The sequence below is a fragment of the Papilio polytes genome, unplaced genomic scaffold, assembly GCF_000836215.1.
Source record: "Papilio polytes unplaced genomic scaffold, Ppol_1.0 DF820844.1, whole genome shotgun sequence".
Taxonomy (NCBI): Eukaryota; Metazoa; Arthropoda; class Insecta; order Lepidoptera; family Papilionidae; genus Papilio; species Papilio polytes.
Window position 1 is genome coordinate 246,238 of NW_013528360.1, and position 25,897 is coordinate 272,134.

Below are 25,897 nucleotides of genomic sequence, written 5' to 3' on the forward strand. Positions count from 1 at the left end.
GCCTCGCCGCCGCACTCCGCCACCGCCTCCAGCGCGCGCTCGCGCTCGCTCTCTGCAACAACACATGCTTTTTTATTTATTGAAAATTATACAAAAAAACGCAACTTATATATGTAAACACATATAGCCCCGCAAAACTATATAATTGGTATGTCCGCGGGTGTACTAATACTAACTATTTTTACCAGACGTGAAGACCATACAACTTTAATTGCTTCCACTTTTAGCTACTTCTAATAAAAGATTTATCATAGTTACTAATATTATAAATGCAAAAAATTAGATAGATGAAGACAAAGGCTAGACACTTTTATTTTTTTTTTAATTCCACGCCGACGGAGTCGCGGACGAAAGATGTTAGTTACATATAGAAAAGTAAGATATTACCGGAGTCGTTTTCCAAGGAGCGCCTGTTGAGGTTCGTGGCGTGCGTGTTGGCATGCGTGCTGGTATGTGTGCTGGCATGTGTGTTAGAGTGCAGACGACGAGCACGCTCCCGAAGTTCTGCGTCACGGCGCTCCTCCTGGCTGTTGGCGCGCAGCCACGACTCGATCTTCTGCCGCCACTCTCTGCAATACAACAATAGAGTTTAGCCAATAGATACCAATTTATATCATATCCATATGAAACCCAATGGACTATGTATAACAAGACATACATAAGTTTACTAATTACTAATGGTTAACTGTAAATAGCAACAGCTGTAAATAACTGTAAATATCGTAGCACAGAGCTTAGCTGGAGTAGTTAAAGGTAATATTATTAAAGTAATGAAAGTCTACTGATATTGAAAATAAAACCAAAAAAGTTACTTTGGTTTGGTGGGCACCGTGGTGCCGGCAGAGGCAGTGGCGGGGTGCGCGGGGTGTGCGGGGTGCGCGGGGTCTGGTGTGGGTGGTGCGGAGGGCGGTGCGGGGGAGGCGGGGGAGGCGGGCGAGGGCGCGCGCTCCCGCTCTCTGTCCGGTATCTCGAGGCGGGCGCGCGGCGTGCTGCGGCGCGACCACGACCGGTCTGAAAAAAACAAAAAAAAGTCAGACATTTGTGTCATGCTTCATTTCTTTCGTATATGGAGCAGGCGCACAACTTTGACTAAACTATATAATGTTGTGCGATTGTCGATTGTTACGTAGAAAATTCAACTGTTTAGTTGCACGACTGAAAATCGAGTAATGCGCACCTCTATATAATCTCATAGGAATCATAGCGAGGCTAAAAAATTGTGCGATAGTTTAGTCCAAGGTGTGGGCACTGTTATTAACAAGTTGTTATTGGAATACGGTACATCATCAATAACCATCGGTTCCAATATTTTAACGAAGTAATCGGATAGTCGTTAGCAGTAAGTCTGTAATAAATTTCGCTGTATACCAAGTGTTTTTTTAAAAGGACTTTCTGAACGTAATCCTAACACGCTCGTAGTGATGTGTATAAGGACTTGTATCGTAGTTACCGAGGCTGCCCCAGGCGGCGCGCTCGCGGGCGTCGCTGGCGGCGGGCGAGGCGTGCCGCAGGAACTCCATGAGGCCGTCCTCGTCCGCGGCGGGGCTGGCGCGGCTGCGGCGCCACAAGCTGCCCGTCGGCGTCACCTCTGCAACCGACGCATCTGATCGTTGGCCACACGTTAGTCACCCACAATCTCATCACTATTCACATTGTTGAATACATTGTATGTATGTAACCAACGAGAAGTGTGGTACTGCTAGAAGGTCCAATAATTTCATCATCTCCCCTATATTATTCTACTTCTATCATATTTTATTCTTCTATCATATATTCTACATATTATTCTACTCTATCATACGTTATCTCAGAAATCACTCCCTTCTTCATTTTTTTTTGTGTGCAGAGCTGGCAAAAGTAACGAAGGCCAAACTATCAGGAGTGTTACCTGGCGAGGGCGAGGGCTCGTGCTGCCTGCGCAGCGAGCGGCGGCCGAGGCCGTTGCGGATGTCCAGCAACAGCGACTCCATCAGCGACTCGCACTCCGACACCGGCGTGCTGCACATGCTGCCCGCTGCAAACACACAACACTTTTTTAACAGACAAGATAGCAACAAAGTTAAATTCGCGGTCGCTCTTGACTGAATAATAAAAAAAATATATATATTAATTTCCCCTTTATGCAGGAGACTGGTGTCCAAATTAGGGTGGTACTCTGTATAATGGATCACCAGGGCGGAGGCCATAAATAAACTGATAACTAAATATTCCAAATTTTACTGGTTAATTAAACATTGAATAATTTTAATAAGAAAGATAGTTAAGTTACTTGTGATGCATTAACTGGTAAAACAGATGTAAGTATGGAGTTTTTAGATGTACTAATCGTTGTAGAAGCATAGTGTGTATACCGTTGCGCGTGCGCTGAGCGTCGCGCTGTGCGTCCCGAGCGCGGCGGCGCGCGGCTGCCTGCTCGTCGTGCGCGCGGCGCCGCGCGTTGTCCGCCACCGCCGCGCGGAACTTGCCGCAGAACGACACGAACGTCTGCGCACACAACGAAAGGTAAATATAGTTAGTATTTACAGTGCGCACACCTGTGTCAAAACTATCACACAACTGTTTAGTGTCTGATTTCTATGAGCTTATATGGAGGTACACTACTCAATGTTTAATTGTGCTAAACAGTTGGATTGGCTGCGAAACAGTTGACAATCGCACAACAGTTGCTCTCAGATAAAAACTGGCTAATTAACTACTTTAAATTTGTGAAGTCGCATACAAATTGCTGTTTTAAATTCCGTACTCACCTTAAAACAATCTTCTAATTTAAATGCAACAGGATCTTCGCAGAAGAATTCTGCAAGTTGCTTCCTCAAGCTCTCTACTTCTTCTAGATCTTTGTTTAGTGCTGCCACTTCTGTTTCTGCAACCTAATTAAACCATAGTGTTTAGTTTATAATATTTTTGTTACATTCCAATGCCGTTTCCGCGAGCTGTTAATAGATGGCGCTATTTGTATTTTGTAACATGCTATAAAATGTATTCTGAGCAAATTACCTAAGTATGGTCTTTTTGAAATTAATCTATCAAAATATCAAGTGAATTGTGCATTCTTATCCCTACGTAGATGTAAAATTGTAGACACAGCGAAAAAGTTAACTTAGATATGGCAAGATACCTGTAAAAAGTCTCCCATCTGCTCCTTGATATCGTGCTGCGAGGAGGGCAGCTGGATGTCGCGCTTCAATCCACCGATCCTCGTCTCCAAGGTCTTGATCTCGTTGCTGAGCTGTTCCACACTTGCCTTGGCCGCTTCTTCCAGCACGTGGATATCATCCGCGAAGTGCACCAACTCTTTGTTCTTTTTCTCTGCTTGCTTTAAAATTAGGATTAAATTAATATAACCTAGTTCTTGATTCAAATCAACATGTATCTAAATTTTGCGATTTTTCGATACTATCTCATCATACTAATATTACAATGCGTTTATATAGATGGATGGATAGATGGATGTTTGTTAGACTTTGTAGCCTGAACGGCTGAACGGATTTCTATGAAATTTGATACAGAGGCAGAGGAAAGTCCGGAAAAACATATATGTCCACTTTTGTTGTTTTTTTTATTCCTCACGGACGCAGTCGCGGACGAAAACTAGTATGTATGTACTTTACTCGACATTCTTTCGGTGTAGGAAAACATCGTGATGCACATATCGGCGAAGAAATTCAAAAGGTATGTGTGAAGTCAACCCGCAGTGCAGCGTGGTTGACTAAGCTCAGATCACCCTAAGGGTAGACTCCGAGCCCCCCAATGAGGTCATATCCTGTGATGAAGTGAGCTGGTGATGACAGTATGATGTGGGTGCTGACCATGGCGAGGTAGTGCATGAGGTTCATGCCGGGGCGGTTGGCGCGGATGTCGGACAGCTTCTGCAGCGAGGCGAGGCGCACCCCCGCCGCGCCCCCCGCGTACCCCCCCGCATTCAGGAAGTTGCCGGCGATTAGCGCCAGGTACAGCACCTCCTGCAACGACATGACACAACGATGTTGATTACATACAAACACATTTAAGAAATATATAAACTAGACATAATAACCAAAATCATTTCACCAGTAATTACTTTAAAAGGTACTGTGTTAGTTGTACAGTTTAGTGCCACCTCATGTCCTTGTTTTGACAAGTTATAAAACATTTTACAAAATTATAATAAGCTCCAGCTTTTGTTATAAAACAATTACTACTATAAACTAAACAGTGATTGTGTGATGCCTATTGGGAATTTAAATACAATTAACCATATTAAGATGTAATTTTGAGAATACAACTCTAATAAATAGCGTTACTAAGGATCATGTTAAAAAAGTCTCAAGTCATGTATCAACTATGCTTACTCTATGGATGTATTTTTTTAATCTCTTTCAATACATACGACTCTCAGTGAACTCTTAAATTGTCACGTACTTGTATAGCTCTGGAAGACATGAGATCGTCTCCAGCAACCAGAATAGCATTGATAGCACTCTCCAAATAGCCAGCAGTAGAAGGCCACTCTTCTTTTAAGAGCATACATTCTATGCGAAGCTTGTAACTGTAACAAAGACATCATAGAAATATAAGTTATTTCATCTCCGTATTTACGAAATAGGATTAAGTAAATACTTACTTTGGTAACTGTATAAGTTGTAGAAGAAATTTCTCGGCGTTGCCTAATTTATTGACGTCACCCGTGAAAGCCTTCAGCATCTCACATTCGTCTATTTCAGGTAAGATTTTCAATAAGCCTCTTAGTTTTTCAGTGCCGATTTCGTCGTGTGATCCTTCACGGATAAGTTGGATTATATCTTCATTTGAACTGAAATAGTAATCTCGTGTTATTATCTCTTTCACCTTTTTTTGTCACACTAATATTATAAAGAGGAAAACTTTGTTGGCTTGTAATGAATAGGTTTAAAAACGACTGGGCCGTTTTTTTAAATTTCTTCACCGTTTGAAAGCTACATTATCAACATAGGATAAATTTTATTTTGGAAAATATTTTTGGCGGGTGGAGCCGCGGGCAACTGCTAGTTACATATAAAATACGCTTAAATATCTTAGGATTCAGGTCCTATACTTAGTGAGTACAGACTAAAACCCTAAATATCGTATTTTACCTTCGGAACTGCTTGAGGAATATGTTGACGTTAAGACTCCTCTTGCCATCCAGGAGTGTGATCTCAGAAGACTCTTTCCTCGGTTTTCTCTCTCCTGAGCTGTCGCAGATGGGGCTGCGACCGAGCCGCGGAGACGACCCTGCGGATCCTGTAGGCTGGATCTGAAATTATTAAGACAATTAATTTCATGTTCCAATTTTCTAGTTTTGATGTCTTTAGCGAGAGTGTATAAATACCTGTTGGCAGAAGAGTCCTTCAATTTCACTCCAATCGAGTTCTGCTTTGGGCGAGTGTTTGTGGCTGGACGCGACTAGAGCCCAAATGTTGTTCTGACCAACTACCTAAGGATAAAAGTCGCATTATATTCTGGTGACAAATACCGTAATCATTACTGAATATCAAAGGACAGGTGAACTATTCGTGTGTTTTGTTTATCTATATATAAAAAAATATTCTTTTACATACTTTGTTGTTAGGAATCTTATTCCAATTGATGGTCTTCATCTTGGTCTTGGGTATAGGTGTCTCCTGCTGCGGCAGACGTTCAAGAGGTACAGGTGGTGGCGCAGGGGGTGCGAGGGGCGTGATACCTGCAGGGGGTGGGGGCGGTGGAGGCCCTCTTAGCGCAAGGGGTGGAGGCGCGGGGGGCGCAGGTGGTGCCGGTGGGGCTATGGGAGCTGCGAGGAGAAATGCATTATTTATGGTAAAACCAAAGTAATGACTCTGGCAAAAGAAAGTTTTGTTTCAGTTGTATTTTTAGTTGCTTTTACCAAAAGGCGGTGCGGGGGGCGCGGGCGGGGCGGGAGCGGGCGGCGGGGGCGGCGGGGAGAGCGCGCGCTGCAGGCTCTGCTTGCGGCCCGCGCTCGATGTATCCCGGTGCTGGCACATGCATCCTACTTTCGCCTGGAAAAGTTATTTCTATCGATATAGATTATATTTTCTCCTTTTTGGTCTATCTGTAGATGTACTAGGAGTCACTCACTTGTACACTGGGAGCTCTCAGCAGCTTGGCAGCGTCCTCCCTGGTTTCTAGCAGCGTGGCGCGATGCACTAACGTCTCCGCCGTGTCCCACACGATGTCGCTCACGGGCTCCTTCGGGTCTATCCGCAGCAGGTGCTGCAGGATGCTCAGGAAAGGAATCTCTTGTGGAGTGTCGGAGACCTGGTTAACAATTATTTATAATTATTTAGAAATTCCATTAACATAGATGAATGTAATGCCTGCGCCTAGAAGTTTCCTACGTTTAGTTTACACCGGAACTTATTTAGGAAGAAACGAGATTCTCTAAATGATTGCGACACAAATGGAGTAGAGTTAAAGAGGATATCCATTTGCACTGATGACGTGACTCTATTAGATGCAAGCTGTTTGTAATGCAGGCGGAAATTGCGGAAAACAACACTACTTAATACAAACATCCTATTAAGAAATACTAGAATTTAACAGTAATGTTCGAAAAGTATGTTATGAAATTGCTCTAGGAGTTAAAGCATTCTAAAAATCTGCAAAAGAGGTAGATATTTTTGAATTTATAAATATTTGAATTAAGCTTACTTGTTTGAGGATAGCGTAGAAGACATCGAGGTGAGAATTGAGATTGATTCCCCCTGGACCCTGTGCCTCGTCGCTCTCCCTCTGCTCTTCGAACACGTCGAGCTGGACCCCCAGGTCCGGGTGACTTCCCGCCTCATGTCTGTATACAGGGTAGCACATGAGCAGCATGTTCCCGACCTACCATAGTTCTACAATACTGAGCTAAATCAACTCTGAGACAATTTAGTAGCAACCAGTGCAGTCATTTAGTAATTGAGATTCGCCCACCGCGTTTAGGGTTGATACACGAATGGAATAATCTCAGTGATTATAATTTGCGAATCGGCAGAACCCTATGATAAACGCAGATAGAAAAGGAAACAAAACTGTTCAACAGTGGTATCCTGGATAACTTTTAGGAGAAAGTATTATAATATCTCAGTAAAATGACGTCCTGAACGCGGCCTTTTTAAGGCGGACAAAGTCAGATGGGATAAACTACCGATTCCAAGGTACAAGTGGAAATCAAATCAGAAAGCAGGCAAGAACAATAAACAAATAATAATAAATATTGAAGGGAATAAGTCTGGGCCATCCTAAGTTATTCTCCACCAAGTATTGAGTAAGAAGTTGAGAGTATATTTCTAACAAAATCGACTCTCTAATTCTATTGCGATCAATACTCTGTGACAACTGTTAAAGTGTATCAAATTGCAATTATAATTGTAAATGTCCAGTTCTTAACATATTTATTAGGTTGCGGAGTCACAGCCGTAGTATATCACAAGCTCGTGTCCTTAATTAGAAGTTAGGACATGAATTCAATGGTGAAAATAACCTGTTCCTAATCAAAATGATCGGCGAAAATATAAATGGTTAAAAAAATCAAGTTATAGTTGGTTAGTCTTTTCAATCCAAAGTTTTAACGGTTACATTTTCAAATAAACTCTTTTAGTCAAACGATTGTATAAAATATGTGTTTACGTAAAACACACGCTTTCTAATATTTTACGGCCTACGCGAAATACAAAAATTAATATTTTTGCATAAACGACAAGGAAACAAAGGTATAACAGTGCAATATTAATAATTCTTTCCGGCGACCAGGCGCCAAGTTTGGCGCGCACGGAGCGCCCACGCCGGCCGCCATCTTTGTCGTTTTAGAACCGTATTCATTGCACACGGCTCGTTTCCGAAAGTAAAAGGCGACCTGTCCATACGATATACGATTATTATATTCATTTTGCATATTTAAATTATTATAATAGGTGACTAAATACAAGAGTTAATTTTCATTAAAGTTGATAGAAAACTTTGAGGTTAGGGGTTAATATATTAGTAGTAGATGAAATCAAGTATTAGGATCTCATTACAAATTCCTTTTGTATTTGCTAAATTAAATTAATAATACGCACAATAATAAGGTAGTTATAAAAATGATAAGACAAAGTTAATAGTATTTTTTCATCATCCTGTCCAGGATCTAATCGATACGTGAACTCCCTTGACAATAACTTATTTATATTTATAACTCCTTGGCTGTTGACCTCCGCGCTCCGTTTTGTGTTTAGGATAAAGTGCAACCGGTTTGAAATGTATCAACGTTTATTTGTTGTAAAAAAGATTGATTCTAATTTAAATTCGCAAACTTATGTGTCTTTTGATACAAAGTATACGAACACTCACCTTAAATTGCTTAATGTTGGTAGCAGCCCAAGACCTGAAATGAATTATTTTAAAACATTACATTTTGAATTTTCTATTGTCTTTTTTAAGGGTCTTATAAATCAAGCGGAATTTCTCTATTGACCGGAAGTTGTTTAATTACCAATGAATTCGTTCCTGACGCGTATCCTGTCAGGCAAGCGAGGTGCGGAGATGATGAGACAGTTGATGAAGGCCACCAACGCGGTCTTGTAGTCGGTAGTGGTAGCATTCTTCAGCTCCTCTACCACAACATTCAGTCTGTACCGATCTCCTTTCAATGTCTATAAGAAAAGGTATAAGGGTTACATTAAAGGACTTTGTACAGGTATAAGATATGGCATATTTGTATAATCAAACCTTGTATCGATCTAGTGTGTCGACAGCTCTAGCGTAACCATCGGCGTTGTAGACACACAGCGCCGACAGAAGCTCAAACACCTGTAAAGAATTAATTTTATGATTGAGAAAAGAGCCATCTAGTTTAGAAATAAACAAACAGCCTGTCGATTTTCAGGATTTTTAAAATAAAGTATGTTTTGTAGTTGCCAGTAATAATAAATGTTAACCTGTTTCTTGACCGGCGCGGCTGGCGAGGTAAGCGCGGCTGCGAGCTTGCCCGCGTACTCCGCATGCTCTACGATGTAGTCCAGCCCGACGCGGCTCTCCATGGCACAGGCCAGCCTCTACACACATAAACACACTGTTAAATTCTACATCGCTGACAAAAATTTTACAACAATAGAGTTGTTGGTTAATTATGCTGCTACTGATCCTACAAATAATATTATCGATGGGGACATAAACCTCAAAGTGTTAAAAATGAATGTGGATGGCTACAAAGGAAGAGGAAAAGCGAAGAAAGTATGGATGGATTGTGTGAAAGAGGATATGCTTAAGAAAGGAGTGGATTCAGATATGACGGCTGATAGAGATGTATGGAAGAGCAGCACATACTGTGCCGACCCTCCATAAGGGATAAGGGCAAGTGGATGATGATGACTGATCCTACAAATAGTTTATTATAGTCTATGTCAATTGAATTTTGCAATAGCTATAAAAATAGTAAAACTGCGGTACATTTTGCATTGACCACAAACACCTCCAAAAAGTCATGGTCACACCATATTTCCTTTTCGTTCTTTACTAAAGCGCTTATCGCTAGCTTTAATTTAATAAATGATTGGTGAACAATTCCGTCATTTTATGTTATTTAAAAATCATTTAAATTTCAAGTTGGTTGAATATTAGTCACTTAAGTAATCGACAAGTATTATTTTCTTGCTAAAATAATTCGCTAGAAACAAAAAGTTCAACACTTTTATCAAATCCAAAACAGGGCAATACACTTATATTATATACCGGTTTTGTTAACAATATGCAAAATACAGGTTTATTATTATATTTTATTGCTTTTCTTATAAATGTATTTTCTGTTTGACTGGGCGCACACCTTTAAAAAACTATCGCACATGAGATTGTCGATTATATCGCAGTCAGATGTTTACCTGCACAACTAAAGATCGAGTAGTGTACCTCCATATTAGCTCATAGGAATCAAAGAGGGCCTAAACAGTTATGCGATAGTTTAGTTTCAGGTGTGCGGGCGCTCTTACAGTATCGTTGCGATTTACGATAGAATGGGATTTGACAGAGAAAAACCTTTTCATTATTAGGTTAGTTGTTTGAATATATTACATTTTCATTTATATTCTTTTAATTAATATACTTAACAATTAATAGATACATAAGGCGAAAGTTTTAACAAATCTTTAACACATAATTTCGTAAGTGCTTGTTCAAATACGACAGATGTCAAATAATGGAATACATTCTTGCTAGAGGTGTCTACTGTTCTACCTATTCTGTCGTGTGTAACTAGCATTACAGGAGTATGGTATTTCTAAAATGTCATCTTAGCCTTTACAGGTCGATGCTGATCTGTCACCGGGCGGCCTCACAACGCACGCGCAATGCAAGCCGCATAGCAAGACAAATATTTACCGCATGGTACAAGTTATAACCTTACAAATTACAATATTTTATAAAACACGTTATCAAATGAACTAACGTTACTACATACCTAAAGTAACTAATGAAAAGTGGTAAATTGACTAAAATTGACATTGTTATGTGTTTTTTCTAAATGTTAACTTATTAAACAAAAGCAGAATGTTTCTGCGGTTTTTGGTTGAAGCTTACGATAAATATCAAAGATGCAAATATCGAATTGAACATTTGTATCTAACCTTGCGTCTCTTTTAACTTGTACCACAGCACTAGGCTGGGCGGGCGCCCACGCATTTGTCTAATGAATGAAGTTAAGCGCTCTACATTGCCAGGATTTGTCAGCTATTTGCGGGATTTTAATCGTTACTTATTTTCCCATTACACGAAAGATTAACTAAGGTTCTCTAAAAATTAAATTCTTTCATAAAACATCCTTTCTTCTTTTATAACATCCTTTTTAATTTACACTAAGAATTTAAATATTTTCAAAGATATGATAACAGCGTCTTTGTTTATACTTACGTTATCTGCTCGATTCTTTTAATTCGACAAGAGCTTCATTGGAAAGGAGACCACGTATATCTTCTTAGAAGGAGATAACCGTAAGTATTATTGAGAAACGCTTGTCTGGATGTTGGATTAAAAAAAAATTGGCTTACGTACCTCTGATTGTAAAGTTATCGGAACCTGTGGTGGGTGTAGATTTCAAAGTTTAGCAATCAAAACGTTTTTTTAGAACTGGGTATTATAATATTTATAATCTATGGTTTTTCCGATTACTTGAGCAGTTTTCTTTTTTATTTGAATGATAACAGATTATAAATCTTGCAGATTCGTATTTTCAAAGATTCGCAATTAAAATTTGACCTCGTACTATTTTATTTGTCCATATACACCGCCACGCAATTATGTAGTTTGTTCTTTCCTATTGTGAGACGAAATTACGAAAACAAAAACAAATGAATGCAAAATGTGCTGGCATTATTATGTTCTTAATTAGGTGCATTATCGATGGCCAGTTATTACGACAAAATTGTAATTTAAATAAACACCAATACTATACTAAATATATTTCTTAAAAATTAAATAACTATTTGTAATTTATGTCATTTGTGTTTTAAAAATGGCGCGCCTAATCTTTTAGCGCCATCTATTTGACGATATTGACTGTGCAGTAACTAAACAAATCGTAATATTTTCATTCTAATTAATAAGTCGAATTTTCGTACCTAATTTACTAATATTATGCTGTTTTTATAGTTTATTTAATGTTTTTCTGCGTAACATAAACTGGTAGGCAAAAACGAAACATAACTACAAAAAACATTTTTTTTATTATTCGTATCGCAATGAACTTTTGTTTTTTACATAATTTAATTGTCTGTATAGATTTACGATAGGTCTCTATATGGTCACATCTTAATTGAGCTGTGATACAGAATTGTTGAAAAAAAAACTAACAAGTGTACTTCGCCCACACGACAATGTTTCGTCGAATCGGTTTGAGGCGCAATATGCCTACGGAGAAAATAATAAATTAACTATTCTGGTTCAGTTACTCTTTTATTAAATTTGGTTGTTTTTTTTTGATTAAAAAAAATATATTTCGATTAAAATTTAAATCAAAGTTACATTTTTGAATACTTTGATTTATAAGTTGTGCACAGATTTGTCAATAACTCTCACTCACATCGACCATGTTCCGTTTTCTATCTGCGTATTTGAAGGATTACTGTTATTTATTAGTCTTGTATGTAAACTAAACATAAAAATACATAGTAATAATTACTATGTTGTAAATATTAACAGATTGGTTAATCCCACGTTGCGACCTCGAGCGTTGTCCGTATTCGATTTACACACTGAGGTTCTATGTTCAAATCCGGACAAGCAGTTAGCTAAGCTCCAACTCACTTCCGCATATATAGTTACTGCTGGATTAAACAAATTATTGTGTCACTTCCTGAAAAGGTCATGTTCCATATTACAGATTAAAAAATATATTTTAAAATTCATCTAAAAACATACTGGAAGTTATTCCATGTTAAGTGTTCACTTCGTCAGTGTATAGAGTTCCCTGCGTCGAGGGTCTGAGCCTACCCTAAGTAAGGGATGACCGTGTCAATCACTAGACTAGGCTTAGTCAAACAGGCCAGTACAGTGCGGTTAACTTGAATTTATACATACTTATTTTGAATATATGTGCCGTGAATGTACATCTTTTTAAATATTTTTTTAAAAGCGGTTATAACACTCTTATTTCAGTTAAAGTGGAAAAATACTTTAACTTGTTGAGCTTTATGTATGAAAACATCGACTTGACCCCTAATTACTTGCAAGTGGCTGCGGGACCTTCCCCCGAGGCCCCCCCTATTTGGTCAGGCCGTCCGGTCCAACTGCCGTCCTTATTCTGCATTACTCGCACTCGAGTGACGGCCGCAATGTGTTTTAGATTCAACTATCGATAAATATAAGTACTTCTCGATTTCACTTTAATAAATCATATACTATTATTTAATAATGTGTTGATAAGTCTGTATTAAAATTATACACACCATAAGAAACACAATGATTTTTTTATTACTAGCTTTCGCCCGCGACTCCTTCGCTGGAAATTAAAAGAAATAATAGCCTAATGTGTATTTTAAGGCTGTCCTCTACATCTATGCCAAATTTCATCAAAATCCGTTCAGCAGATTCAGCTACAAACTCTCATACACATTCATCCACCCATCCATCTATCCAAACTTCCTCATCTAACTATACTAATATTATAAAGAGAAAAGATATGTGTTTTTAATACGTAATCGATTCACGTAAAAACTACTAGGCCGATTTCGAAAATTTTTTTCCATTAGAAAGGTAATTTATCTGTGAGGGTTTTTTAATTTTTTTTCACGCGGGCGAAGTCGCGAGCATCAGCTAGTTTATAAAATTAGTAACAAGATAGATTGTTATATACTTTTTTATTCTATTTTTGGAGACAAAATGTTTTTAACTAAACAGGTTGATATTTCTCATAGTTAGTAATTTATACTCGATGTAAGTTACTTTACTTAACTGAATGCGAAGTTATTATTCCGTGGTTAACCAGTCTCGATAATTTCGTATCTATATTAAGAAGTTAACGTTCACACTTCAAGTTATGTGAAACATGACATTGCATTACTTTGAAAGCTCAATGCAATAAATTCCATAACTTAATTATAGTTTTATTTTGTTAATTTTATTACACACTTCACAAGGTAAAGACGAAAAAGGTAATAAGATAAAATAATTATATTTTGGCAACCTTACTTTATACAAAATGTTACAATTTCAATTTTAAAACTTTTCAGATGTTTGTTGCTTAAATATACGCACAGCAGTGCCGTCAAGTAAATAAGACTTGATTCCCATCTTCATATTCTATTTCAAATAAAAATAATGTGTTTAAAAAAACAAGGAATAAAATAAATTGTTAGCAATACCATTAGAATATTCTATTAGCACATATGTTTAATTTCACGCTTTATTAGGTGAAAGCAAATTAAAAGTACCACACGATCGTGCTCTAAACGCAATACGCCGTGCGTGTGGCACTGATTGTTGGAATTACCTACGCAAAAGTCTATATCGTTTTTCACACCATTATCGTTGTGGAAAGATGATTTTACTTTTGCTTTCTTATTGTCATATTATTAATAAAATCGTATAAACGTTACACAAGCGACCTCTATCTGTAAACAAAGGCACAATAAGTTATAACAGATGTTTTGACATCGCTAAATAACCTCTCTCTATTGATAAGTTGTGTAAACCTAATTTTACGGATTTTATCGCGTTTGATATAGATAATTAAAAATTCCTACACACTCTTGTCTTTGCATCATTTTATATTCAGACGTTGTATGTTGTTTTAGTTATGCAATCACTTTTAATTTCTATAAAAATTAAGGCAAAAAGGTTTGTAATGTACCGAACCTGAATGTAATGTTATAAAAAAAATATCCATATTTACCGAGCACAGTTTATTTGCGTTGTTTTGTTTTATTCTTATTTATTTTCCTTTTCAATTTTGAATGTTAATTAAAAGTCGAGCTCTAGGTATTTTTAACTATAATCAATTACAAGAGTAAAAACATGCTTTGTAAAAATTTTTCGTAACATAGATAAGCTGTCAGTTATAACAGCTTATTGTTAGCGAATACCATAACAAGAGCGGATAAGTGGTGTGAAGTCAGCGGGCATTGTTTATGTTAAGTTCTGCAAAGTCCTAGTAAGTAAGCGGTCAGAGGTCGAAGTTACTTAGGTCACTTTCACCGCTCGCCCAACAACGTGAATACCATAAACATGAATATTCTAGGATTTGTTTGATTTGGCTTGAAATGATGCTTTCATTGGGTGTTATAAATAAAAAGTTAACTACTTACAATTATTTTCTACAGTTCATTGGTATCCCATTCGAATTTTAAAAAAAAAAATGTTCATCTACCGCTGCGTACGTCAAAACATCTGTTTTTTTTTCTTATAACTTTTCTCGTCGAAAATTTCAATAACCTAAATAAAAAACTTCTCTCTATTGTTAATATGGTTCACCTAGCTTTGCCTAGGACTAGAACATCCAATTCCGTAAACAATGCCTTTTGCAAACTCAGCTTTACGGGTATATAGAGTTATGCTCGATGCTAACTCACGACCTATTCAAATGTTACAGAAATCCATGCAAATAACAGAGAAAACATGTTAAATAGACGACCTCTTTCCGTTTAAAGTTGGATAAAAGAATCTTGTAATTTTCGTGGCGCCTAATATTTATGTATGACTAGCTTTCGCCCGCGATGAAAATAAAAATTTGATCGAAATCCGTTCAGCAGTTTAGGCTACAAACTCTAACAAGCATCCATTCATCTAAACTTTGGCATTTATATTAGTATGATGACGCATACTTTTTATACATTTGAATGTTTAGTAAATGCTTCGAAAAAAATGTAAAACTCAGATGAGCGCGGTCAAGAATTTAGTTTGCTTGGTTGTGAAATTGATCTACTATACAGATGTCACGGTCAAATGGTTAATAACCATTTCTACTTGAGATTTAATAACAGATTGGATGTCGGCACAATCAAAGCGATTCGTAGAGTTTTTGCTCACTGCGGTCGTTGACCTGTATCTTTTCCTAGACACATGCGTCTCTATATTGAGGTACTGTGGTGTCTCCGTGTTGTTGGTGTTTTGGGAAATTTCTTGTTTAAGTTCAAGATACATTAACTGCTGGTAGGATTTTAAATATCGTGGTTACACTCACTTGAAGTTTTGCATTTGTTCTATTAAGTCAACGACGGTTGCGATAAGCAATTTTACTTTCAACCCAAAACTTAGGAATGCTTACTTAAGTGACTCAAGTGTAACCTCTTTTCTTTGTAAGTCTACGTTATCAGGAGGTTTTACCAAGTTTACATATTACTCAAGCCTTACACGAGATTCCAAAATAGTTTTAACATAATTCGGGAATTTTACACACGCAGGTTTCAACTTTTTAACAGTATTTAAACTTTATGGTGACGTATCATAGAGCACAATGTTACGTAACGGGGGGTTTAAGTTAATTGCAGGGGCTGGTCCTACTGTGAAATTTTTCTTTTACCCATAGATTGTAGGTAACCACGAGTTATAATGTTTGAATCTTGCAATAGCGGGGGAAGGTTCGGAACTAGGCTGCGCGACATCGGGCGTTGCGTAAGCAACCGGTCGCCAAGGTCTCTGCCGCGCCGATGCAACACGCCGCTCACATAGTGCTTGAGAGGTAGCGGACAACGTTATTTAATTATCACATAGATAAAATGTTCTAAACTAAATTCAATGCTGACGTTTGAACAGTTGGATATTATTCAACTTTATGATATACCTAGTATTGCTATAAAAAAAATTGGCGCCCATTTTATCGCGTATAAAGATTGTAAACATTGCATATAAATGTTATATCCATTATGTAATAAATTATGTAAGGTCAATAAGATTCATTGACGTTGGAATTTTAAAGGAAAAAGAATTTGAAATTCGTCGAGCCTCATTATCCTTGTTTGACCGCAGTATTACAATAAAACATTTTAAATAAATTATCATAAACGGTTTACCTGAATGAGTACTGACGTTAAAAAGTAAAATGTATGTTACAAAGCGAGGATCGTGCTCTCAGTACGTTGTGTTACAGCATGAATATTAATCAATGAGTACCCAACTTTATAAAACTCTATCACATATAAGAACTAACGATCAAGTTTTTAAATGTCAAATAATGCGCTTCACTAGCAAGGTAAAACTTTACTACTCTAGTATACAATACTTTAATAATCTCAGTTCAATAATTTTGCCATTTTAAAAAATAAATCCGCTAATCCCATAAAATCCGACATCCGCTTCCGCGTCTGTAACATAGCCGAAACCTTACGGAAGCATACGGTGCGGTAATGAAGTGTATTTATACGGTTTATCGATTCATAAGGCCTCAACTTGTTACACTGATTGCTTCTGTGTGTGAGCATACATGCACACACACACACACACACACACACACACACACACACACACACACCAATCTGTATGACATACTATTATACAGTTCTACTAATAACTTAGTAATTATAACTGAAAATAAAAGTACTTTTTAAACATCTAAAGACTTTGGTCTAGGGTTTATAGACAGCGATGTTGTGTGTAGGAATCTTGCAGCAATTTGACGAATTAATTACCACATACTTCCGCAATTAACGAAGTCTTCATCAATCGTGTGAGCAACCCTAACGCTGTTTAGTATGACGCATGACGTCCCGGATTATGGCAGGTTAACGGGCACCATACATGGCCACAACGAGCCATTGTCCCATGCGAATGACACACGATAGGGCTGCCTCACAATAACGAGCAACTGTCCACGTAATGAATTAAAAATCAGGACTAGCCACTAACTAGCTTTCCAAGAAATTATAGACGAGTAGATTTTCATTCCATTTTTAAACGTTGAATCTGTTTTCCGTTCAGTTAATTGGAATGGGTAACGGTCAGTTACTAAAACGATATTCAAATATGGAACATCGACTTAAAAGATAATCGCCCTATTTTAAAGTCCATATCTCCCATTTTTCAAATTATAAGCGAAGCTATCGAAGCGAAATAATTCAGATTCGTTTCAATATCCGACCGTAAGAAGTACAAGAGAGGTAAAATATCACAAGGAAAATTTTGTAGGCAGCCAGCATTGTGTGTTGTATGCTGCTTGCGTTTTCATTTTCATCTTTCAAGCGCTTTGGTAGCAGACCAATAAAAACAATTGACATCCGAAACTCCTGTAACATTTGCACTGCAATTTCATAATTAAACACTGTGAACCCTGGCTCGGACGGATGTAAGCACTCGATCGTCCGTCGACAGCGGACGTAGCAATGACCCATAACTATTATAAAGTTGTAACAGACGGACAACGCCACTGTATGACGTCTTAGCTGTGACGAAAGTTCGTAATTGAGACTTACAAGAAACGGTTAAATCATTCATTAACTTTTGAGAAAATATTTTTGAAAACTCTTGAAAGTGGTAGTGCCCGCTTTAACATCTTAGCATAAATAGGCCGGCACGCCCCCAGTAATACCACGACCACACAGAAGACAGGCGTGAAATGGAAGCAATTTCGTGTTTCGTCTGATGAGTACCACACTCCGGAGGCCTAATTTAAGTCCCTTTTTCTTTACCACCCTTTTCTTATAACGAGAGGATGGGAAGGGAAGTGGATTAGACGGTGAAGATGAATAGGAAGGAGAAATATCCTCTTTATGTGCGTCTCCTCCTCCGTCGGATAAGGGTAGGCAACGCATCTGCAATTGCGGTCGCTTCGCCATTTTGGCGGATTTAGGCGGCCGCTTGCTGTTGTTATAAAAAAATATATATATGGATGTCTGTCATGTGAAGTCAACCCGCACTGGGCTAGCGACACACGAAGACGAATATTTTGTTTGTATTAAGGAAATGCAAACTTTAAATTGGTAATATATCTTAACATTATATTTATACTAGACGTAATTGTTGTGTATTAGAAATAACAATTACTTGTGTAAGACAATCGTTTAATAATCATTGAAATGTATAAAACACAAGTTTTAAAACGTGAGGTAATTTTCCATACAGATCACAGCCACTGATTAACATTAATGCAAAAAATAAATAGACTTTAAACAACAAGGAATACTCGTAGTTTTTAACAAGTTAACGATGGAAATTTGTTCCTTGTAGACTCCTTATTAAAGACTTCTATGTTTTAGAGAGTATGTAAGATGTCTTTAAAAAGAACCAGTCATTTAACTACAACTTACTTTCAATAAGATTTAACAAATTACCACTTCAGTGTTCTCGCTGCTAGTTTGCCCCCTTGTATTATATAAAAAAGGTATTGATATTCAATAACAAATTACTTATATACATTACACTTAAATATAAATCTTAATCTATTTGAGGAAAATAGAATGAACTTTTTTGTACGAACTAGCGCGTTAATCGTAGCGCAATTATCTGATAATAAGTCATACATTCCACAAGCCTCGCTCGTTAGCACATCGGCGTAAACATGGCCGGTATCTGACACCAGATATAAAAAGAGCTTTAATTAATTTCCGTCAGAGGGCATTCGAATAGCGCCTTTGTCTCGCAATCTAGGCGCAATACGATCTAGGAAGCAAGACAGGGACCATATAGGGCCGTGGCCCATATGTGGAACACTGAACATATTTGCAGAAACCTTGCGTTCAAATACACGGCCGCCGATTTGCCTTTTACGACCCTCGCCGCATTAAGCGATGGATAAAGCGACAAATACTTCTCATTTGTAGATGATTGTCGGTTATAGCAGCAAGTATGGTATAAAAATGTCGACTTGATTTGTCAATTATGGTTATTTTTAATTGCGGAGTTATTTGTTAACTAATGCACGTTCACAGCTTTGTCTGCGCGTGTTTGTGTGCATTTATACATAAATATACATTTACTATTATCAAAGCAAGTTAACATGCTTTGTCTTTAAACAATTGTAGTAGAATCCATATAAGAATGAGAAAACCAACTTATAATTTACAGGCATTGTAGTTAGTTACATTAAATATTTAAGTTAATCGAGTACATTTGTACTTACAGCTATCTACCGTCGCGTACCATCAGGACACCTGCAACCAAACACATAGGTTCATAATTTATTCAACAAACGTATCCATTATCAATCTTTTATCTCAGCCGATATCGCGTAGGCTGCTTGTAAAGCGCGTCGCGTACGACACGGCAAACGATACGCAATCAATACGTTACTGCGAATCCGCGAATACCGGAGACGTGTCGTAAGAAACCTTGTACAGTATCAAATAACAATCAGATGGGTGAAGGAAAGAGTGAGGAAATCATGCAAAGATTACAAACACTGACACGTCTAATGCTAGGTACACACGGGAGCTGAACAGCGAAGCAGAGCAGTAGGCAGTGCACACAGCGTCAAAGTTAACAGTGGTAGAGCCCGCTTTACAATCTTCGCACGAATGGGCCGGCTCGCCCGGTGTAATACCACAACCACACAAAACAAGCGTGAAGTGGAAACAATTCCGCGTTTCGTCTGATGAGTGTGGTGCTGGAGGCCTAATTTTAGTCCTTTTCCCTTTCCATCCTTTTCTTAAGAGGAAAGGATGGAAGGAAAAGTGTATTTGACGATAGAGGAGACGCATAAAAAGGGGAAATGTCCTCTTTATGCGCGTCTCCTCCTCCGTCAATTAAGGCAGGCAACGCATCTGCAATTGCGGATGTTTATGGACAGAGGTCGCTTTCTATTTCGGTGGATACAGGTGGCCGCTTGCTCGTTTGCCACCATGTGTTATAAAAAAAAAGTTCTGTCTCACAGTGAGCATTTAAACAATAGCTGTCCTACTGGATTGCTCTGGTCTGACACTGGTGTATACCCAGCACAGGTTCCGTAGAGCGCTTGTGAGACAATTAAATATATGTCAGAATGTCTGCAAGTTAATATAAATATTATCATTATGTGTCACTTGTTTTAAGTTTTGACTCTCTGTGTTAAAACTCACAATGTTATTTCGTTCCTTAACATTTACTTTACAGAGGAAAAAACATATAACAATATGAACAGTGTCAAATAGACTTAATACTTAAAGGTTACCAACAGTAACAATAAAACCTTACACTTTTTGTGGACAAACAATATTCATAAAGTTTTTACAAAAATGCGTATCTTAAGTCGTTAATTACAACCAGGAAATGTACAAATAAGTAATTTAATTACGTTTTAAGTAGATTACAATCCTTTGCGTATTCTTAATAGGTTTTTCATATAACTTTGTTTAAGATAGTCACGTTGAAGGCGGCGCCATAAAAGGTTGCTTTGAGGCGACCGCCCTGTAAGAACCGCGCATTAGACGCACGCGGAAACAAGCTGAGAGGAAATAGAAAAGCTCTTCCTACATACAACAATACTGAGGTCTCACGCGGGTTTTCTAATGTTATAATACTTATGTAACTTGAATAAGTTAAGTCTTCTTCACTTATGTACTTAAGTTATTTGTTTTGAAGATTAACTTGTTTGTTTTTATGCCATTGAAAATGACAGACTTGATGAAGTTTTTTTGAAACTGTGTTAAAAATGTGAAACTTTGCAATATTATTCGTATTATTCGAGCATTGTCCTAAACTTGGCATTGTATACAAAAGACGCGATATGCAAAATATGTCGACCTTCACGACGCGGCGTTAGGAGGTCGGCTGAGCAAACAACATCAAGGAGACGTTTCCGGCTTTGCCCTAATTGCGTTTGCATGAGTTTGGTCAAGACCAAATCTGTACCTAATTTATCGCTCTTATATGGAACAAAGAACATTGACCTCATTTCAAATAATGGGTTCCAATTCAACTGGTTTTGAATAAGAGAGATTTTGTTTTTCCAAATTTAAATTCAATTGTTTTGACTTCTAAACTCAAATCAATGACAAAGTTTTCTTAATAAAGAGTTGCCGTTTTATCTAAATTGTAATGTCCATGGATTATTTAAATGTGTTTTTCATTTCCTTGTAGACCATACAGCGGCCTCTAGCGGCCTGTCCTGTGTAATGAGATGTAAACGATTTGGCGATCAAGTGAATTGTCTGCAATTATTTTAACATACCTAAACGAGGTTATTTAACAATGGAGTTGTGTTTAATTGCAGTAAATAAAAATGTTAGAGATGAATCAAGCGTAGGTTAGATTTTAAAACAAGGTACGTTGCGTAAAAATACGAAGATTTTATGTTTTTTCGATGTTCAATTGTTTAAATTTTTGTGCCGGATGTCGTTTATCAACACCGCAATTTCCTCGACCTTCAAGAACTCAGTCTAAACCGATAGTACAAAGGAAAGGTCGAATGTTGGCGACTGAAGTGAAGTCACTTTTCTTTATTTCCTTATTAAATAAATTCAAGGCAGAATATTTGAAGACTCTTTTGTTTTTCTTGAGTTGATGTTTTGCAAAAAGTCCGTTTATACTAACGTCTATGCGTAATCAAAAGAGGTACTGATAGCGGGTTTCATATTAAATAAATCATAGCAGTAATCCAGTAAGAACGCTAGTTAATATTTTTTTTAATTTATTTTACAAGTGTAATGTGTCTTTCAAAAGACTAAAAAAAAGTCATCTGTCACTTTTGACAGCCACACGTGGTTCTGAAAAAACGTTGATCCGATTATTTTCGCTGAGGCTTGAGTTTTTCCTCGTTTTGGATGTGGAAGTGTCGTTCCAACATGAGGCAGCGTAGTTGAAGGCGTGTGCCGCCTGAGATCGGAATATCTGCTGCCCAGAAGTTTTTGAAGCAGCCAACAGCCGAAGACAGCCAATGGATTGAATCCAGCTGATGTGCTTGTCGCTTCCTTGTTAGTGAGGTTGATCGCCGTTTTAGTTTTTTTTTATAGCTTAATAAAGCAAAATGTTGTAACAAAAACTATTTTTTTATATAACAGAATAACGCGACATCAGACGTTCTAAAACAGTTTTCGAACTTTGTATTTGTAATTACAAGATTACGTAAAAGGTTCGTGTGCTCGTGAATGAGGTTGCTTATCACTTACAACATGTTATCTAGTTTGATAACTGTTGTAAAACTTTGAAATGCGTACGACGACCTCTTATTAAGGCGGAATACTGAAACGAAGATTGAACACTTACACACCTTCGTAAGCGCTGTTTAGAACCTGATATCAAAATGTTAATGGAATTTAGAGTTTAAGATAACATTCTAGACGCTTTTGCATTTTTAAATGCCATATGTTACTTAAGTTATATGTTTAGTTACTTTGCATGTTTAATGTAATTATGTGTAATATTAAGGCAGCAGTTACTTTTAATGCCTAAAATTATTCTTATAAGAATCTATTTTCAATTGAATAAATTTTAACTTTACAATGTAGTATTATTTAGCCTATAATTGGAAGCAGGTCACAGCTAGCTGCTAGCCAGGAATAGGACACTTTCCAGGAACCCTACATTGTGCGTAGTGCACGGAGCAACGATCCTGATGCGAAATATTTAGTTCAGCGTTAAGGAAAAAGAACAATATAGAACTGCAAATTATTTGACTCAGTGTTAGTGCAAATTACAATAGCTTAGTCCACTGTTAATATAAAACATAAGGCAAGATTATTTTCATACTGTAGTAGTCTTGTCCTGTCTATAATTTCCTGTGTCTATTTTTTGGTATATTTTTTAATAAAAACTAAATTTATTAATTACAGATACAACTTTTTTACCGACCTAGTTAGGTTTGTCGCACTATAAATGTTGACTTGACCACTCCAAATCAACGTCAAACTACGACTCATTTGTTTGACAGGTGATTGGTTGTCAAAAAGAAAGTTTTGATGTCTCGTCCCGGTAACATTAAAGACATCTCCCTTGTAACGACTAACTAGCTTCAACAGAGAAATCTTTAGTATACTCTGACCTATTGAAACACTAAAATATGATACATGTAACTACGATGAAGTTTACATGACTTTCTGTATGTATTAACTAATCGAATAATGAGTATAGACATATTTTAGTCAATAGATGTATTGAAAATTGATAATCTATACACACAAATAACAGCTATACGTCCCCACTGAGCTCGGAGCCTACACTAAGTTAAGAGAATGACCTTTGACTAAAGTATCGCACAACTGTTATGAGATTGTCGATTGCACAAGTAAAAACTAAAAAGTGTGCGCACCATCATATCTCATAGGAATCAAAGCGAGACTAAACAGTTGTGGGGTATTAGTCCAAGATGTGCGCGCGCTCTTAAAATTTTCTTAAACTATTTGCGACATATTGCATTGCATAATATTATGTTATAATTTCTTAATGAAACGCTACCTTAATGAATCTAATTAACTATTCAGTGTTGAGCCCACACTTATTTCAACCCCTTCACAAAGTATTATAATAACAAAGGGCAAATGACAGAACAATCCACTCGCTCAGTATAGCAACTGTTCTATCACGCAATATTCTTTTTGGCTGGTGGCTAATTAACACATAATTGGATGACGGTCCGTCTGTCTTTGGCCGATTGATTGTGTGTTAATACAGAGTGGGTGCCCATCTGATGCCTGTATATGCAGCATTTTAATGCATGCATGCAACATTGATGTTAATGATAACATTTACTATTTTCTTCTTTCTTGAATATCTCAAAAGCGCGCAACTAAACGCAACTAAACAGTTGAATTGGCTGCGAAACAATCGACAATCGCACAACAGTTTTACGATAGTTTATTCAAAGGTGTGTGCCCGCTTTAGTGCAATTAAAATTAAGGGATATTGTATTGGGACTTTAGAATAAATGTTACAAATAAGGGCGTGACACACATCTATTACGGGCGTCACGCGTCATTCGTCACCAAATGCATTTAGTGCACGCTGACCCCAACGCGTAGGGCTGTCACAAATATGCAATAAACCGTTAAACTGGAGCAATTGTTCTTTTATACCACTAGTTATGTTATATATCCTAAGATTATCTATAACAAAAATCTAAAATGCTTCACTGTTTCTCTGTTGTTATTTTGCATCAGGTAAAATTATTCGGTAGTTTATGTATTACACAATAAACGTGAAATAAGTAATGAATATTTACTAATAAGCTATACGTTTGTAAGTATTTCGAAAGCAGCATTTTGTGGCGTAAACTATGAGGCGAGTAGACGAAAATTAATTGTATACCAATTTGTTATCTTGTTAGGATCAAAAGTTCAAAATTATGCGATAATAATTTATGAAGTAAACGTAAATGTTTATATTTTTAAAACATAACTATTTAGGTTCTTTTTAACATAAACTTTACTTTATAGAACTCTTTTTGTTGTAATGGTGTTTTATTACAATTATTAAGATTAAAAATGGTTTTTTGCCAGCCCTGTAATAGAAGCGACGGGCGTGACGGTCAAGTGCGCGGCTTCCTGTCCACGTCACGCTCGGTACGCGCCGCGTCGCCGCAGCCGAAGTAAATCGGCAATGTAACTCGATATCATACATTCAATACGGTTGATGACCTTTTAATGATCTATCTCAATTGAAAGGATTTCTTTGTTCGATTCAAAGTAATTCGCTTTACGAGTGTGCAGGATGTTTATAAAATTAAGACGTAAAAGTAATGATTGTTTATGATTTAAATCTATCCATCGACTCAAAAACAAGAGGAAGAAGCCGATGTTCTTCCAGACTATGCTCTACATGTATGCCAAATTTCATCGAGATCCTTGCAACTTATGGTCTCATTCCCACATTAGGGTTTTTATCCAAAATGTTTAATAGCGTGAAAACATATAGCCTAAAGAGTGACGAAAGTGTAAGGCTTTTTATTAAAAGAAGAATTATTTCAAAATATGCTGTAATTGCTTCTTGGGCAACAAAGAAGTGTGTGTTTACGCTTGATTATAATAGTATAGATTTTGAACAAATTATACAATAGAAAGTTTAAATTAAGTAATTACTAGATTTGCGCAAGGTCTGCCTTATCGCTAAGAGCTATCTCTTCCAGGCAACCCTGTGGGACAGGAGAAGCAAGATAAACACACAAGGGTATTTTTTAGACGTATAACACAAGTCTTGTTATTCGTTATGTAATCTCAAAAACTTAACTTTAAGTTGCGATATCTCTAGGACTATTTGAAGTCTTTAACCATATAAAAACATAAGTCATAGTTTTATTAATTTTGAAATTTATTTATTACGTATTATAGTTTGTTGGTCGAGGTTTCTCTTCGAATAATATTTATAAACAATAGTCAAAGCAAATACAAAGGTCGTCAGGTCAGCTTGCGACAGACAGAGCTTTCACAATTCCTACAGATACGGCCGCTGGGAGCGCTGACCTAATTGTCTTCTGGGGATTTCTTGATATAGTTACTACAAGCGAGTACACACCTTTGACTAAAGTAACGCACAACTGTTGTCCGATTGTCGATTGTTTTGCAGCCTATTCAACTGTTTAGTTGCACAACTAAAAAAGTTGGCGCGCTCTAAA

The 25,897-nt window shown here is 37.3% G+C and overlaps 1 protein-coding gene across 1 annotated transcript in view; it reads right to left on the reverse strand.

Annotated features, from left to right (window-relative positions):
* LOC106110117 (inverted formin-2) overlaps positions 1 to 25,897 on the reverse strand; it is a 46,620-nt gene that overhangs the window by 1,737 nt on the left and 18,986 nt on the right. The window contains exons 2-22 of the mRNA XM_013291829.1: positions 8,901 to 9,017; positions 8,692 to 8,772; positions 8,456 to 8,615; positions 8,314 to 8,347; positions 6,649 to 6,787; positions 6,076 to 6,255; positions 5,864 to 5,996; positions 5,559 to 5,770; positions 5,330 to 5,434; positions 5,094 to 5,254; positions 4,604 to 4,792; positions 4,402 to 4,528; positions 3,810 to 3,962; positions 3,119 to 3,316; positions 2,748 to 2,870; positions 2,352 to 2,484; positions 1,889 to 2,014; positions 1,451 to 1,603; positions 813 to 1,011; positions 388 to 569; positions 3 to 52 (exon numbers count right to left, since the gene is read on the reverse strand). Of these exons, the coding sequence (XP_013147283.1) occupies positions 3 to 52; positions 388 to 569; positions 813 to 1,011; positions 1,451 to 1,603; positions 1,889 to 2,014; positions 2,352 to 2,484; positions 2,748 to 2,870; positions 3,119 to 3,316; positions 3,810 to 3,962; positions 4,402 to 4,528; positions 4,604 to 4,792; positions 5,094 to 5,254; positions 5,330 to 5,434; positions 5,559 to 5,770; positions 5,864 to 5,996; positions 6,076 to 6,255; positions 6,649 to 6,787; positions 8,314 to 8,347; positions 8,456 to 8,615; positions 8,692 to 8,772; positions 8,901 to 9,002 (2,940 nt within the window). The 5' untranslated portion in view covers positions 9,003 to 9,017. The remainder of the gene's footprint in view (positions 1 to 2; positions 53 to 387; positions 570 to 812; positions 1,012 to 1,450; positions 1,604 to 1,888; positions 2,015 to 2,351; positions 2,485 to 2,747; positions 2,871 to 3,118; positions 3,317 to 3,809; positions 3,963 to 4,401; positions 4,529 to 4,603; positions 4,793 to 5,093; positions 5,255 to 5,329; positions 5,435 to 5,558; positions 5,771 to 5,863; positions 5,997 to 6,075; positions 6,256 to 6,648; positions 6,788 to 8,313; positions 8,348 to 8,455; positions 8,616 to 8,691; positions 8,773 to 8,900; positions 9,018 to 25,897) is intronic.